Genomic DNA, 16,738 nt, shown 5'->3' with positions numbered 1-16,738 from the left:
TCCTACTCGGAGAGCGACGGCAGTCCACCAGTGTGTGCAATGAAAGCTGCCGGGGTATGGGGGCTGCCTTGATTCAGGTGGAGTGCTTTCCCGGATCAATATGTTTAGCCTGGGTAACCGCACGCTGGGCGTCTCGAAGGCTTCGACTTCGACAAATGGCTCAATTGTGAGAAACGCCGTGTTGAGATGGAGGCTGCTTCCATTACCTCGACGTTAAGGGGGACTCCCTTCTCCGTATCCTCCGTCTCGCCGAGACAATGGCTTGTCTCTCCCCTCCCTCTGGTACTGGCCACAGCGGGCCACAATTACCTCTCTCTGTTCAAGTTTTATTTGATTATTTCCAAAACCAATAGCACTTGCCTCATCAGTTTTGCCAAAAGCTGATGTGTTAAATCAAACGCCCGATACAGTTTGGAGCACACAATCGAGAAATGATAACACGAACAAATAAACAAGATTAATCCTGCCCCATTTGGGCTTTGCTGCATGATAAGCTTTCACTTTGCTAACTCACGCAGACCAGCAAAAAACAGATCAACTCTGCATGTCCTCCACGATGTGATTTTCATTTCATGCTTAAAATGTCTTCTTAGCGCGGGTTTTCCATCAATGCTAGCTTTTAAGCTGTATTAATTTTGGGCTTTATTTCCCTGCCCCCTTTTTTTTTATTCCCATCCGTGTCCTCTTTTTACAAGAGAATCAGAATACTTATTTGAGTAAGCCTAGTCAGTGATACAGTATGGAGAGGGAAACATCTACGGAAATAAGGTCTCCTGGCTCTTGACCCAGAGGTGTAGCTCAAAAGGTGTGCAGTGCTTTCCCTGCACACTTGCAAGGCCTTCGTCTTTTCTTGTTCTTCTTCACAATAATATGTGTCACACCCTGCCTCATTTCACATCCATCCATGTTCTTTTTCCTCTCAATCCGTTTTCCTTTTACTTTTTGTTGTTGTTGTTGATGTTGTTTTTGTTGCTATGTGTCCTTTGTGACCTCTGACCTCCAGATCAACATTTTGAAAGCGGATGGGAAAGGCTTTCATGCTGCCTCGTCCATTTGCTGATTGCATCACCTGGTTGAGGGACGTAATGGCCGGGGGGGGGGTGTTGGAGATGGAGGTGACAATGTTGACCACTTTGCCCCCCCTCACTCTGCTATCACAAACAATGCATTATCATCATTCTTTATTGGCAACCCTTCCTCCCTTCCTCCCACCCTCCCCTCCTCTCTCTCTCCTTTGCTCACGCTCTGTCTGTTTAGCTCTCTCTCCCCCTGCTGTTGTCCGACGGGTGCTGATGGGGGCTGGAACACACGGGGCGGAGAGTGGGGTCAGCGGCCAGTGTCTTCCCTGCCAGGCGCGGTAGCTGGCTGATAGAGGGCGTCTTGACATGAGGCAGAGGACCCCCCCTGAGAGATAACAAGGCATTAGGATACAAAAACCAACAAACAAACCAACTGGAATGCAATTAGTGGCAGAGGCACGCTCCACAAAACTTCCAGGACTCGAGATATTTTACAATAGATGCTGACGCAGACCAGCTGCCACGCTGTCTGTCAGTGTGCTGGGTGTGCGGCCCTGTTGCTGCCACCCCGTCAGCCAACCAGCCATGCCATCTTTTCTGTTAACTTACTTCTCCAGGTTCTGTGATGGACGTTGGACCTGTTTTGCTGACTGCTCAGATCTCTGTCCCGGGTTGTCTGGTGGGATCCCAGCGCTGGGACCCCTCGGAACATCATAGGCACCAAGATTGCTGACTGATAGGGCAAGAGAGGGAAGAACCACGGCCAAAAAACGCTTCAGTGGATGTCTATAATAGAAGGACTACGATATTCAAGTTTGTGTTATAATAACCTCTTAGTTTTACTCCTCAAACAGGAGGAATTCAATATGTTATTACTATGGTTAATACAATTAAGCAACAAAACACACATTCTGGTGATTTGAAGGCCCCCCACATCATGTCCAGTAATGAATGAACAACACACTGACTCCCCATCTTCTCTCTGTGATATTAGTGAACTCTTAAGGGTGAGTAATGCTAAGGTAGGTTGAGGGAGCTCTGTTCTGCATACGGTTGTCAGGTTCAGTGAATTAGAAAAAGCTTTAATCTAAAACAATTAAAAATGGTTTGGGATGGTAGAACGGAGAAGGGAGGAGTGGAGGCATCTCGCTTGAGGATTCCTACAGGTAGACCACTGACAATCGGGTCCGAAATATGATCCTTTCCGCAAAACACAATTTCCCCTGGAGACTTCCTGGAACATCTCCACAGGAAGATCTGTGTCATTATCCACACAGTTGGAGCACTGAAATGCAAAACTGTTAATTGTTAATCAGTAATCTGCCAGATAATTGCTGAATTTTCGCCAGATAAAAGTGCTCAAGGAAGATAATTTGCGATTGAATGCATGATCCTTCTAAAAAAAGAATAATGTATTCTGTAATTTAAATACAGCTCAAACCATCACACAGCGAGAGCAGCAGGAACGGTTTCATCGAGGGGTGTTTCCGTACTGATTAGAGTTATCACAACACATAACCCTCGTGGCTATGTTAAGTGATGCATTAGAGGCGTTCAATCGAAGCGTATACTGGAGTGGTGATGCATAAGATACCAATCATAAAGGCAGCAGCCATGCACAACATCACGCTGTTGCGGATTACTGCCGTGACTCGATCAGTCATCGTCATATGTTAAGGCGAATTCTTTCATGGGGTCAACTCTCCGTCAGGGGGGTTACATCTCTATCTCGGGCTGTGATATGTGTCAGGTGTGACATTGTCTTTGTCCCCGTTGGCTTGGTGAAGTGGCTCCTCATCCCTGCACAGAGCTTATGGCAGGTGCACTCACCTTGTGATTTTGCCCTAGCCTACGACTGATAGAGTTCTTGCTGCGGCTTTAGGTTAGGCTTATTCTTCTGGGTAGATTTGTCTTACTGATGGGATCCTCTTAGCCTAGGTCTCATAAAACACGGCACCGAGCCTAAATATAGCTACCTGCTACCGCGCAGGCGGCGTGCCAGCCACGTGCAGGGGTGTAGCCGCCGGCGAGTGCTCAGCAATCGCAGTTTTGACACTTCCCCTGGAGTCGCTGACAACTGAAATTGGAGTCACCCTTTGAACCGATTCCTTTGTTATTTGAACTCCGAGACATCAGCAGTTCTGTCACGTTTGCGAAACATATGGCGTCTTCAACCCCTCTTTTCTTCTGTTTACATTTGACTTAGAAGTTTGCTGCTTCGTCACCTTTCTGTTTTGTTGTGGTATATTCTTCTTTCTGTACACATTCATTTATACTCATTTGGTGCCTTGTCACATGCGCCCAGGGCTGAACGGATTCCCCCATCTGCACGGAACATTCCATGGTTGTTGATCCATATCCACACACACACACACACACACACACACACACACACACACACACACACACACACTCTTTCTCTCTCTGTCTCTCTCAGATGCACAAACAAACACAAAGAAAGAGAAACAGACAAACACACACACACACACACACACACACACACACACACACACACACACACACACAGCCACACATACTGTAGATATAGGCAACGTGATGCTGCATGCACTCATCCGAGATGTCTTTACTGACAAGAAATTCAGAAATTCTTGAACTGCCAAAAATTCATGGTATTCATGGTAAATCAATATGCACAAGGGCAAACATTCAGAGGCATCGCAACAGGAAAACATACACTGACAAAACAAGACAATGAATTATTCAGGGAAAACACAATGTTTCATATTCGTAAACAGATAAAACTCAATCATTTACTCAGATCCAACGAGAGCATCTCCTATACAGTCTGAGGTGTAACCCACACCTCGTTCACACGTTCATGGTGTTTCTAAAAGTGCAGTGTTTTCGTTCTGCGTTTTGCCCTCCGCCCCACACCAGAATGCGCTTTCAGTTCACTGAAAACAAAGCCTTTGGAAAACTTCTTCTGTGATGGAGATTTTTCAAATATCGATTTCCTCTGTATTCTTACAAACGGCTGAAACAGAGGTTTTGCATCGGTTCGCAGCAGTTTTTCGGCATTTTCATGACCTTTATTTACACATCACAATTGTTCTTTCCAACATTAAGCATGCATCAAAAACCTACAAACAATGGGCGGCCTACCAGTGTGTTTACTTGTGACTAGTACAGGTATGTTTAATCACGTGTTCACCAGTCAACTCATGACTACTAACTAGTACTTCATCATTACACCGGCATGCTGCGTTGTTGCGATGCTCCCAATGATCTTCTGTTGTGTTTGAAACACAGTTGTACCGCCCCCTACTGGCCTGGCATGGCTAGTGTTTTAAATCGTCTTTGCATTCTCTTTCGTACAGTGATTTTTCTGAAACACTGTTGGTGTGAACTGGGGGAAGCATTTCATAAATATTCATAAATATACAAGAGCTAAGAGTATGCCACTCATTCAGTCTGCACTGTGCAGGAGGAGATCATGTTTACTGGTGATATCTACCACTTGTGCCGTTGAAGAGAGGGTGGCCTACCTGCATGGCAAGCCCCACACACACACTCAAACACACACACAGACCGACATACACATACACAATAACACACACACACATACACACGGACACATACACACATCGCACACACACACACACACACACACACACACACACACACACGCATACACACATCGCACACACACACACACACACACACACACACACACACACACACACACACACACACACATTTGAATAATACACACTTTAATAAACTAGGTTGCATTGTGTAAACAACACGGTGTGACCCCCTCACCAGACCGGCTGGTTAATGGTGGCCCCCTGAGAGACACACACAGACAGGTCTGGCTCTAACAAGGGCCCCTGAGGTAACCGGGGGGCCCCTGAGTTGGCGATGCCCCTGAGACAGCAGGGCGTTGGGAGAAAGGCTTACCATGTAGCCAGATGCACTCCGAGCTGAGAACAAGCATCTGGGGTCCCTGGGAGCCTCTGCAAGAGGGAGAGACGTCAGTGCTTCCAGCGTCAGTACAGCGGGTGGGCAACGCTGTCATCGCCCTATCCTAGAGACGGAGCGAGGTGGTCCTCCCAGAACCCCCTCTGGCGGGGGGGGGGGGGGGGGAGGGGGGGGGGGGGGGGGGGGGGGGGGGGGGGTGTCTGCCCTGACACGTCGCAGTGTTCTTCATGCATGGGCTCATATATCACACGATGCATACCGCCTGACATACTGTCATTCGTCAATGTGTTTCCCCACACTCTCACACACACAAGCACACGTGTTCGTCGCGTTGCTATGAGCCGTAGGCTTCAAGGTTGGTAAGGCGTCTTCAGCGGAGAAGGAGGAGGTAACCACTTTAATGCATATAACACAATCATTGCTCTTGCAGTGCATACCACTCCTCCTGTACTCCACCTGTATTTATAGAGCAATGCTCTTCATTGTCAGGGTCCCAATGCATAATAAAACACAGCAAATGGATCCCTGCTATGTTTAGGTGGGCTGACCTCCATCAGAAGGCAGCAGCAAGAGTAAAAAAGGAGAAATCGTGTGCGTGCATCCAAATAGAAAGATACACCAATGCCTTCACCCGCACACACACACGCATGCACACACGCACACACACACACACCCACCCACCCACCCACCCACCCACACACACACACACACACACACACACACACACACACACACACACACACGTGTACAGGGAGTTTGTACAAACCCAACAATTTTTGTTTAGCCAAAATATGGCAGGTCATAAAAGCATAATTCGACGCTGATGAGAATACCCTTTCTAATTACTGTTATATCAGACGATATGCGGCGCATTGCCCTCAATATCTCCCCAAAAAATGGTTACATAAGAGAGGCACATCGGCTTCTGATGCTGCCAGTCCCTGTTTCCTTGTTATGGCTCGCAGTGTCTCCACCAGGCCCAGGGGTCCTGCAACATCTGGCTCCTCTGCCAGGATCAGCGCTTTCCCATTTCCACTCTCACATCTCTCTTAATTTGACTTTTTAATTGTTTTCATGCTGCATTTATCGTTCACATATGGTGTACCTCATTAGATACACTAAGGCTAACCAAAATGTTTTGGTGTTCGATGAAGGATCTGGATTATTTCTTGTTCATTGCAGTCTGAAGGACACATTCTCCATCGGAGCAACCGCACTGATCTTCAGCGTGGGCAAATCTCAGAACTATGGAAACCTTTACATTACTAGACTACATCTTTTAGAATGGAACCCTATAAACAATCCTCTGATCTATTCAATCTGATCAGAACAATACTCGATCTGATCAGAGCTTATACCAAGACACTTGGTTGAGGTTCCATAGACCTGTGTCTTGTTAGTGCCCCGGATCTAGCCATGGATGAAGACCAAGTACCACAACATTGTAGCATTGGGTGTTTGTTGCCCCCACGATGCAACACCGAGCGACATCAGTTAAAGCAGATAAGGACATCACTCGACCTTCTGGAGACCAGATAATCATCCTGGTTTCGGAGTCTGAAGCGTACTCAGAGAACAGCATGCAGGAAGCATAAGGGTCGAAGACAGGGCAGTGAAGACCAGGTCAATGATCTGCTGTCACATGGTGGGACAAAGGAGAAGGTGAATGGCAGTCATCAAACACGTGCTGCAAGGAGTTAGCGGGTAGAGCAGTTAGAGCGAGCCGCCGATCAGTGACAGATCTTTAGTAAATATCCCCAAAATGGAGGAACATAACCAACGCTGATGATTTGTCTAAGTAACCAAATCATATCTTTAGATTTATATTCCTCTCATCTCTTTTCTCCCCCTGTATTTTGTGACGATACATTTTTGTCTTAACAGTTTTAGTTTTTTGACATTACGTTATGATGGCTTGGCAGATGAATACAGAACATGAGCTAATTCCGACGGTCCCAATGCAGCAGCACACTCCCATCCTCTTAGCTCTTAGCACGTAGCTTGAAGAACACACAGCATGACAGGCCTCGGCCGCTACCTGGGAGTAACCGAATGTGACGCCTGAGTCTCAGGGAATGGGAAGAACAAATGTCATTACCTATGTTTGTGTTACTTCCTTTGAAGATTCTTTTTGTCCTCCCGGGCTTTCAATCTTAACATGAGCAAACACAGTCACAGTTAGGTCTCTCTAAATATAGCCTAGCTTGTCAAGCCACTGAAATAGTGGATACCCTTTTACTTTGAAGAATTCCAATTACTGTCACTGGTTTGAGGGTGTGCTGCTAAGTGTGTGTGTGTGTGCATGTGCATGCGTGCGTGTGTTTGTGTGTGTGTGAGAGAGAGAGACGGGGGGGAGAGAGAGATAGAGAGAGAGAGAGAGAGAGAGAGAGAGAGAGAGAGATTGTATGAGAGGGTGCGCAATACGTGTTGTATAATCACATTACACCTCCGGTGTTGTACGTTAAGCAATGCGACGCGTCTACAGACCGATATAGGTTCAGGAACGCAGAGGAATGCTTATCCCGAGATAGCTAACCCTTCCATACCAATTATCGTGTTGGCTGCAATCTCATTGATCTCTGCAAAAAGCAGTTTATCTATTTTGCATCCACCTCAAACATACACCTAGCACTTGTCAGTAGTAACATGCTTGCTAGCACTCTAGACGCTCAGCCTATTGCCAAACATGAAAAATAGACATTTTAAACTAGCTTGATATTAGCTTGATTTGTCTACTACCAATTTTTGGCATCACATTCTTCATTCAAACCCTTTCATTTGACTGGGTTGGTTGGTTTATTTATTGCGTTCATATGAATGAGTAAGCAGATGCAGACAGAAAGAGGTGCTCTGATTATTTCTACTGCTGACGCTGGAGAGAATGTTTACGACACCATTTTTCTCTTTTCTGTGGGCCAGCCGGGGGGAAATTGGTTTTGTACGTTGATAGATGTTTACGACTCAACAAAACGCGCACAGGTAAATCACCCACATCAGCTGAGGTGTGTAACGTGGAGCCCTCACTCACTCAGCACAGAAAACCTGGCATCCATCGTCCTTAACACAAAAGAACCAATCTGGATGGCGTGGCCAAGGCTCCCAGCGAGCTCCCATTCATAGGTTCATCAGGTCTGAGCGATGGACAAGTGCACATTGCAATTGAGCAATTAGCCGTTGAGCAGCCCTCATTGACCTATGTTGAATCAAAGCCTTGTGTCTTTGTAGAGTAAATATGAAGAGTGCCTGCATGGAAACCACTTACTGGCGGTGGGATTACATATGTCTAAACCAGTGAGTCCCTACTGCTGGTTTAAACTGGCACACTGGCATGCTCCGAGGCAAGACTAAGTGTGCCATGAAATTGTGTGGGATTTTATACGTAATGCAGATGTAACCTTGTAGACAATTGGGCCCTGTTTATTATAATTATTATTCATTATCATTTACTATCATTATTTTATTTCCATATAATATATACTTATTTCTCGATTTCCCCTTTCTGTACCATTCCCTGCATTCACATATCGTTTACCTGTTGGTTAATTAAGCTGTCCATTAGTGATTGAGTATACTGGAGTCTAATTGGCTGTATCTAAGGATGCAGACCTACGATTGGGTAGAGGGAAGTAAGCCCCGCTTTTTCACGTAGCTTCGTCGATGCGCAGCCACACACGAGCAGACGAGAGACAAGCAGAGAAAACTAGTAGAAGTCGTAAAACTAGTATAACTGTAGAAACTGTGTTTATAAAACTATATAAAGCAGTGGAAGTGGAAGTTGAAGGAAACGGAACCGAAGTGAGACCGAATTGATGAGCGTCGGGAGTTTTATTATTTTCGGCGGAGTCTTGGTGAGTTCACAGCGCTAATGCTAACGCTAATCGCTAACCATGCCATGTCTTAACACGAGGCACTGTAGGAAGCATGTGAACCTGACTGTTGTGTATTTTACTTTTGTGGTGTTTTTTATGTTTATCATTTGAGCATGTATGTTCTGTATGCACTTAATTTAATGTTCAGGTGTAGCCTGTAATATGTGTTTATGTTAACAAATGGTTAAGAAGTGAAGTAATGAATAACTAAATATATAACTCATATTTAGTCAAACGATTACATTTAGAATACATTTGATATGGAAAAAAGCTGTGCAGTTAAAGAAGATAATTAATTCATATTACTACTATGTTTTGATATCTATAATGGACATGAGAGTAATAGCCTGTTCTCATATAGGCTAGGTTTTTTGGAATCCCTTGAAACCGTTGAGAGATTGGATCGAATTCCCCTTGACGAAGGGGTGGCGAGCTAGTGATGAAAACACCTCCTTATCCCAAGGAGTGGATCGGATGACCTGTATGAGAAGCATCACCTCCCATCAGGTGAACACGTTCTGAAGCGCACACGTGACCATTGACTAACTTTTTGACTTACGACCTGACATTTTGACTTGACGTACATTGAACCAAAGAACACTTGCAAGGATTTTATTTTGTTTTTATTTTATTTTTCCTTATGGACATTCCGCAGCCATTTATTGATGTTTAAAATAAATTGTTTTGAATTGTTCTAATGTTACCGGATATTGATTATTATTGAAAATTGAATATTACTGATTGCACTTGAATCTATTTTATTATTTTTCTAAAAGCCAATACAATTCATCTAAACGTAATCAGTGGCTCCAGTTGATCATTGTGTGTGTCCTTTTATTCTTCCCTCCGTAGGAACCTGGTAACTAGCCCACATCTGAATATATTCTATTGCCCATTGGGGTTACACAGACATAGGTTAGGCTACGAGGGCCTTATATATTTGGTAGTAGAAATGATTTGCTTTATTATTGATTCGAAGTTCTGGCTCCATTTCAATACCTACTCAATGCCAAAATTGCCTGTCTGTTTTTTATGAACCTTTATCGATGTGATCTTCTTTTCACAGTCTGCTGCAGTGAAGTATGGACCACATAATAACCTGATAATAATGTGCTTGACATCTTTCTGAATCATGCCCTACCAACTTTAAGTTGCAGCGCCTTGAACTTGTTGTTGCGGTCGCGGGTGAGCTTTACCTCCAAACAGTGTGCTAGCTCTAAGCTATCCCTCCATCAGTTCAGTCTGACTTTAGGAAGGTTCCTGAATGGGGTGACCGTAGCTCAGGAGGTAGAGTGTGTTGACTGGTAACCGGAAGGTTGCTTGTCCGATTCCTAGCTCCTCCTGGCTGAGTGTCGAGGTGTCCCTGAGCAAGGCACCTAATCCCGTCGCCTTGCATGGTTGACTCCGCCGTCGGTGTGTCATTGTGTGTATTAACCGTTGTAAGTCACTTTGGATAAAAGCGTCTGCTAAATGCCCTAAATGTTAATGTCCTGAAGGGAAGGGCTAGGGATAGGGCTAACATCTCAGCGTAAGCTCCCGATGACAGCCGCCACTCGGTAGCATTGTGGAAATGGAATGCTAGTTATTACGTTTAAGGATTTTTCAGCATTGTTTAGTAATGAATCGTGAAATAATTTGTCATTATGGTGAGACATTGCTGTGGTCAGATCTGCCACACCGCTTCTCATGTGAGACATTTGAAAACACGGTTTTGTTAAGCCTAGGTTACGGTGTATTTACGTTGATTTAAAATTTGACAGTACTACTGCCTTTTGATGTACAAGCATGTCTATGCACACCAGACCCCTCGCACCCGGTAAGCAGATGAGTCACAGAGGTAACGCGAGGCTACTGATCAGGGATGGCAGGCGTGCTAATGTTCAGCTAGCTGGTTGCATGCTCTATTATAGCGGTGAAAAGGTTAGCCCATAGAGGTTGCAAAACTAATCGCTTAATATTCAGCATCGTTCCATGATGTCTTCTTTCTTTACAATTGACTCACTCAATTTTGTCACCGTATTGTGGTGGGAGTTCAATGGAATATATGTAGGGTGGTTGAAGTACAAACATGAAGCCAGGGAAATACCCCTAGGGAATAATATCAGGCCAACTCATCCTAAAACCACCGGCACATCTGTTGCCTGTGTAACTATTTTTGTATTTGATCTTGTTCAGCCAATTGTCTGTTTTTCAATCTGCTGAGATTTGCTTCAGGATTAGTTTTTTCTTCAACATCTGTTGTGTTGAAGAAAAAAAAACAGCCTCACAAAGAAAATATACATAATTGAAGATAACATCTCTATTCATAATGATGATGTTCTCTGTAACACAATGACACAAGCCGTTGTCTCCAGCCACGCGTTGGGTCTGCTACGATACGTGTAATTATGGTACCACACAGAAATAGAGCAAACAGCACAGTGACTTAAGAAGTAGGGCATATCCCTGCATAGTAACTAATGTTTATTTATTCAAGCACCTTTAAAAGAGCAAAAGTCACAAAGTGAATATTAACAAAGTAAAATTCAAAAGGATACACACAGTTTTACATAAGCAACAACAATAGACCTTAAAACACACATAAATACAAACCCTAGACAGCACAGGGCAAGACAAAGGCCTGTTTAAGTCAACGTTGTGTCATAGAGGCAAGTTGCATTGAGGGTAAACACATTCAGAAGCTGACATTCTGAATGTGTGTAGGTGTGTGTGTGTGTGTGTGTGTGTGCGTGCTTGTGTTCTTGTGTGCACAAATATTCCCCGTACTTTCCTCCCTCCCAAGCAGTCCATGTTTTACCTTGCACATCATTCATCATTCATCATACTTTGATCTTTGCAAGATCAGATCTACGAAATGAGGTTCATAGGTTGACCTGCTGAATTCATCGCTTATCGAAATTCACGTTGGATTAATAATGCAACAATCTCCAAGTATATCATTGTTAGACTCCCTAATTCAATAAATTGAATACCGACACTGTCTACAATTCTGTACACACGCTGTTCAAACATTGCCTCAATATTACTTTCTCCAAAATACTAACTTTCAAAACCTCGCTCTCCTCTTCTCTTACCTGCTCAGTGCTCTCTCTTTACCGTATCTTATGATCTTACCGGCAGCACCAAAAGGGATTTGCATTCACAACAGTTAATAATACAACAATCTATGAGTATATAGATATTAGACTCCCTAATTCAATATCAAAACTATCTAAAACTCTGTAGCTATGCTGTTCAAACATTGACTCGATATTACCTTCTCCAAAACACCAACTCTCTTGAACTCGCTGTCCTCTGCTCTTATCTGCTCTCTCTTCACGGTATCTCATGATCTGACCTGCAGCACCTAAAGCCCTCTCTCTCCCCGCCCCCGCCCGCGGTGTGCAGGTTCTACTGGGACCTGACCATGCTGCTGCTGATGGTGGGCAACCTGATCATCATCCCCGTGGGCATCACCTTCTTCAAGGACGAGCACACGCCCCCCTGGATCGTCTTCAACGTGGTGTCGGACACCTTCTTCCTCCTGGACCTGGTGCTCAACTTCCGCACGGGCATCGTGAAGGAGGACAACACGGAGATCATCCTGGACCCGCAGCACATCAAGATCAAGTACCTGCGTAGCTGGTTCGTGGTGGACTTCGTCTCCTCCATCCCCGTCGACTACATCTTCCTCATCGTGGAGACGCGCATCGACTCGGACTTCTACAAGACGGCCCGGGCGCTGCGCATCGTCCGCTTCACCAAGATCCTCAGCCTGCTGCGGCTGCTGCGCCTCTCCAGGCTCATCCGCTACATCCACCAGTGGGAGGAGGTAGGTGGAGGAGGGCCAGAGTCAGTGTGTCACAGAGAGAGAGGGGGAGAGAGGGGGAGAGGGGGGGAGAGAGGGGGGGAGAGAGAGAGGGGGGGAGAGAGAGAGGGGGGGAGAGGGGGGGAGAGAGGGGGAGAGGGGGGGAGGTTGGGAGAGAGGGGGGAGAGAGGGAAAGGGGGGAGGTTGGGAGAGAGAAAGGGGGAGAGGCCGGGAGAGAGAGAGGGAAAGGGGGGAGGTTGGGAGAGAGGGAGAGGGGGAGAGGGAGAGAGAGGGAGAGAGGGAGGGAGAGAGAGAGGGAAAGGGGGGAGGTTGGGAGAGAGGGGGGAGAGAGAAAGGGAGAGAGGGAGGGAGAGAGAGGGAAAGGGGGGAGGTTGGGAGAGAGGGGGGAGAGAGAAAGGGGGAGAGGCCGGGAGAGAGGGAAAGGGGGGAGGTAGGGAGAGAGAGGGAGGGAGAGAGAGGGGGAGAGAGGGAGGGAGGGGGGGAGAGAGAGAGAGACAAAGATCTGATCTGAAGTGTGAACACAAAGTGAACACGTAATGAGCTGTGCACATCATCTCACTATTATGTGTGAAACTGCTGGTAAAGATGGTAGACTTTACTCTTGATATACAGACGGACACATACACACATAGAGAGCTATACTGCAGAATCCTGATGTGGGGAACAAACTGAAAATAACACAATGCAGATCTAGGAAGAAAACATGCTATAGAGAGGACATGGTACTGGCGGTGTAAAATAAAAAGCTCTTGTTTTCCAATTCCCATCGCGGGGAGCTACTGTAAATATGTTTACAGAGAAGCTATACAGTGCCCCTGCCCTCGGGGGGGCCCGCATTCTGTTCGGGGAGAGAACCACCTCCGATTATTCCCGCCCTTGAAGAAGATTTGAAAAAGCCTCACACACGTCTCCAGTGAGCTGATCAAGCCGAGACGTTGATTAGCATTCCTCCGCATTCGCCTGTACGGTGACGAGCACAGCGAACCAAGGGTGGCGTTCCTGCAATGCGAGCGTAATTATAATTGCAGAAATAGCTTGAAAGGCACGTGGACTCTCCTCTCCTGCCTCCTCCTCTCTGCGGATGCCTTCTGTGCGGCCTGAGAGGTGTGACGGGCAGCATCAGGCCGGTGGGGAGGAACTAATGACCAGCAGCAGCCGACTGTACAGGGGATCTGAGGAGAGTATCCTTTCCGCGGACAGGGGGAGGATGCAGGCTTATGTCTCTTCTCTGAAAGCCTGGGGGTGGCGAACATGTTTGGTTCTTCAGAACACACAGCAGATGTGGCGGGCGCAGGTACGAGGGAACACAGCACCTGTTATAGCGGTTCTCACTGGTTTGTTTAGGGAGCGTTCAAGCTTCTAAGGCCATATGGCTCAGTGGGGTAGAGACGGAGGTTCAGCTTTTGTTTAGTCAGCAGCAGCTTGGGTGGGTATAAACAAGAAGAAACTGAAGGATCTAACCATTATTTTAATAATAATATTATATAATATTTAACACGCTGGTTCATATCGCTAAGATGGAAATCTTTTTTTCCAAGGCTGAATGATCCGATGGCATTATGCTGCAAAGGCTGCAAGTACCACGTTAAATCGTTGTTACATTATTATAAAATCAAACGTGTCTCATTCAACATCATAGGTCAAATATATATAATCAAAAGACATTATTTTAGTCGTTTCATAATGATAATTATCAGGCAAATGCAATATATTGCAAGTGAATAAAATCACTCACTGATCTTTGGGCAAAGGTTTAGATAATAAGCAACACAAATCAAAATAACAGCTCCACTGATCTCCTCAAAACCAACACGTGCGACGTTTTTGTCCAAACGCAAACCCCCTCATGTACGGTTGTCTTAACTGGTTGGTTGACTGGCTAGGTCAGCCAGGGACGAATAGCGGATCGATGGATAATCAATCTGAAACATACCCCTGTCCTGCCCCGGGGCAGACAGAGGACGGATCCCCTTTTAAACCCCCTCCGTCTCCAGCCGCCCTGAGAGTGAGGCACCTCGTGTGGCAGCCGGCCAGAACCGGCAGGCCCCGCGCAGGGTAGCACTCAGCGCCGCACAGGGGGCTCCTCCACGACATTTCAAAGGCTCACATGAATCATCTCTGGAGGAAACTCCTGTCACTCAGCCACCCCCCCCCCCTCCCTCCCCCGACCCGCCGCATCGCAGGCCTGCCGTCGGGGCCCGGTCCTGTGGAGACCGAGACATTGGAGACACCCCTGGCCCCCTTCACCCTCTACCACTGGATGAAGGGGACATGCTGTCAATGGGCTTTTCTCATGTCGCACTCATGCACAAAAACACTCACACACGCACACTCACACCAGTCTGAGCCTGTGAGGCGGAGCCTGAGGACAGAGAACACAAGGAGGGATGAAGAAAGAGGACAATCCAAGAACAACAGCAGCCCCAGTCAGCTGCAACCGGCGAGGACAGCTGACCCACATGCAAAAAAGAAAACACAAAATAAAAACGAGCCCCATCGCAGCCATCGAGGCATCTGCCATTTGCAAGTTTTATGTGTATGTGTGTGTGTGTGTGTGTGTGTGTGTGTGTCTATGCGTGTGTGTGTGTGTGTGCGTACGTGTGTGTGTGTGTGTGTGTCTATGCATGTGTGTGTGTGTGTGTGTGTGTGTGTGTGTGTGTGTGTGTGCGTACGTGTGTGTGTGTGTGTGTGTTTGCGTGTGCATGTGTGTCTGTGTGTGTGAGTCTGTGTGTGTGTGTACACATGCGTGTGTGTCTGTGTGTGTGTTTATGCATGTGTATGCGTATGCATGTGTGTCCGTGTGTGTGTGTGTGTGTGTGTGTGTGTGTGCGGGCACACCAGGCATGCTGATGAGTTCTGGTTAGGCGGACCGAGTAAAAGGCCAGCTCTGGCGCAGAGTGAGAGCACTCCAGAGGCAGGCTCACAGAAATGTCATCTGTCATTGCAAAAGAACTTGTCACCAAGAGCTCAACACCTGAATGACATTTTGACTTTTCCAATTGACGGTGACACTTGCGCGTGTAACGCTTTTCATCCCACCATATGGTCAGTCAATGGGCTTGAATATTTCACTGGCATTTTACTCAGCCATGGTAGAAATAATATCCAACTAAAAAAGAACAACAATACGATAACATATACAATTAGAAGGCTACTATCTGCAGCTACTAACTAACTGGTTAATAACTCAGAGGGGCATCGTGTAGGGAGTTATTTCCCAGATTCCTTCTGGTGCTGGAGGCGTTCTGTGTTCTGAAGCATTTATAGCAACACTTAAAAGATGACAAAATGATTATTCATAATTTGGAGAACTAGTGGGTCATTGTTCACAAAATCCAGTGTTTGAAATTCTCTTTTTTACTGGCTTCTTAAATTTCATCTATGTAGAACACGCACACACCCGCGCGCACACACTCACTAGCACGACTGCACGCGGCACACACACACACTTCAGGCGATTTGCTATTAAAAATGCCAGACACATCCGCTGCCTGCTTGCACCTCTATCAGTACATCTTCAACGTGGTACCGAAGCTGGTTACAGCACCATCCCTTAGCAGTAATAGCCATTCCCATCCACCGTTTCCATCATTCTATATAAATTATCCTCACCTCTGAACAACACTATGACTGCAACGCCTCACACTTCAGCTTCAATGTAAATACGATTTTCCTCCATATTTACCTGAGTCAAGATCCAACAATGTCAGGTAGCGCTCCCCACTGATACGACCTTCTATAGACGTATATATACACTGTGTCACTTAACCGGATTCAGTCCTCCTTCAGATCGACACACACATACAGTAATGCGTTACGCTCAGCCTTCCTGCCGGTCGGTCTGGGTGGATTTCTGTTTAGGCAGCAACTAATCTGCACCAGTAATTAGACTGATCCCAACGTCCAAAACAAACACTGTAGTCATCCATCAGCGACGGGTACGGGCCGCGCGGTCAGGGCCGCTCGCCTCCCTGGGGTCATGGGGAGGCTTCCCCGCCGTGCTGTCACGTCTCATCGGGATGGAAACAAGGCGGGGGGGAGCTTATTGGAGTCGGCGCCTGTTGACGAACACGTCAGTTTGAAGGGGGATTAGTCAGCCC

At 46.4% G+C, this 16,738-nt stretch overlaps 1 protein-coding gene across 1 annotated transcript in view; it reads left to right on the top strand.

The window, feature by feature from the left end:
• hcn4 (hyperpolarization activated cyclic nucleotide-gated potassium channel 4) overlaps window positions 1-16,738 on the top strand; it is a gene marked incomplete at both ends in the record, with an annotated part of 72,295 nt that overhangs the window by 7,543 nt on the left and 48,014 nt on the right. Inside the window, one exon of the mRNA XM_079736467.1 lies at window positions 12,218-12,641. Within this exon, the coding sequence (XP_079592593.1) occupies window positions 12,218-12,641 (424 nt within the window). The remainder of the gene's footprint in view (window positions 1-12,217; window positions 12,642-16,738) is intronic.

Source organism: Pollachius pollachius, assembly GCF_949987615.1.
Source record: "Pollachius pollachius genome assembly, chromosome: 5".
Classification (NCBI taxonomy): domain Eukaryota; kingdom Metazoa; phylum Chordata; class Actinopteri; order Gadiformes; family Gadidae; genus Pollachius; species Pollachius pollachius.
Note: the sequence above shows the minus strand (reverse complement) of the source record. Positions and strands in the feature narration are given on the sequence as shown.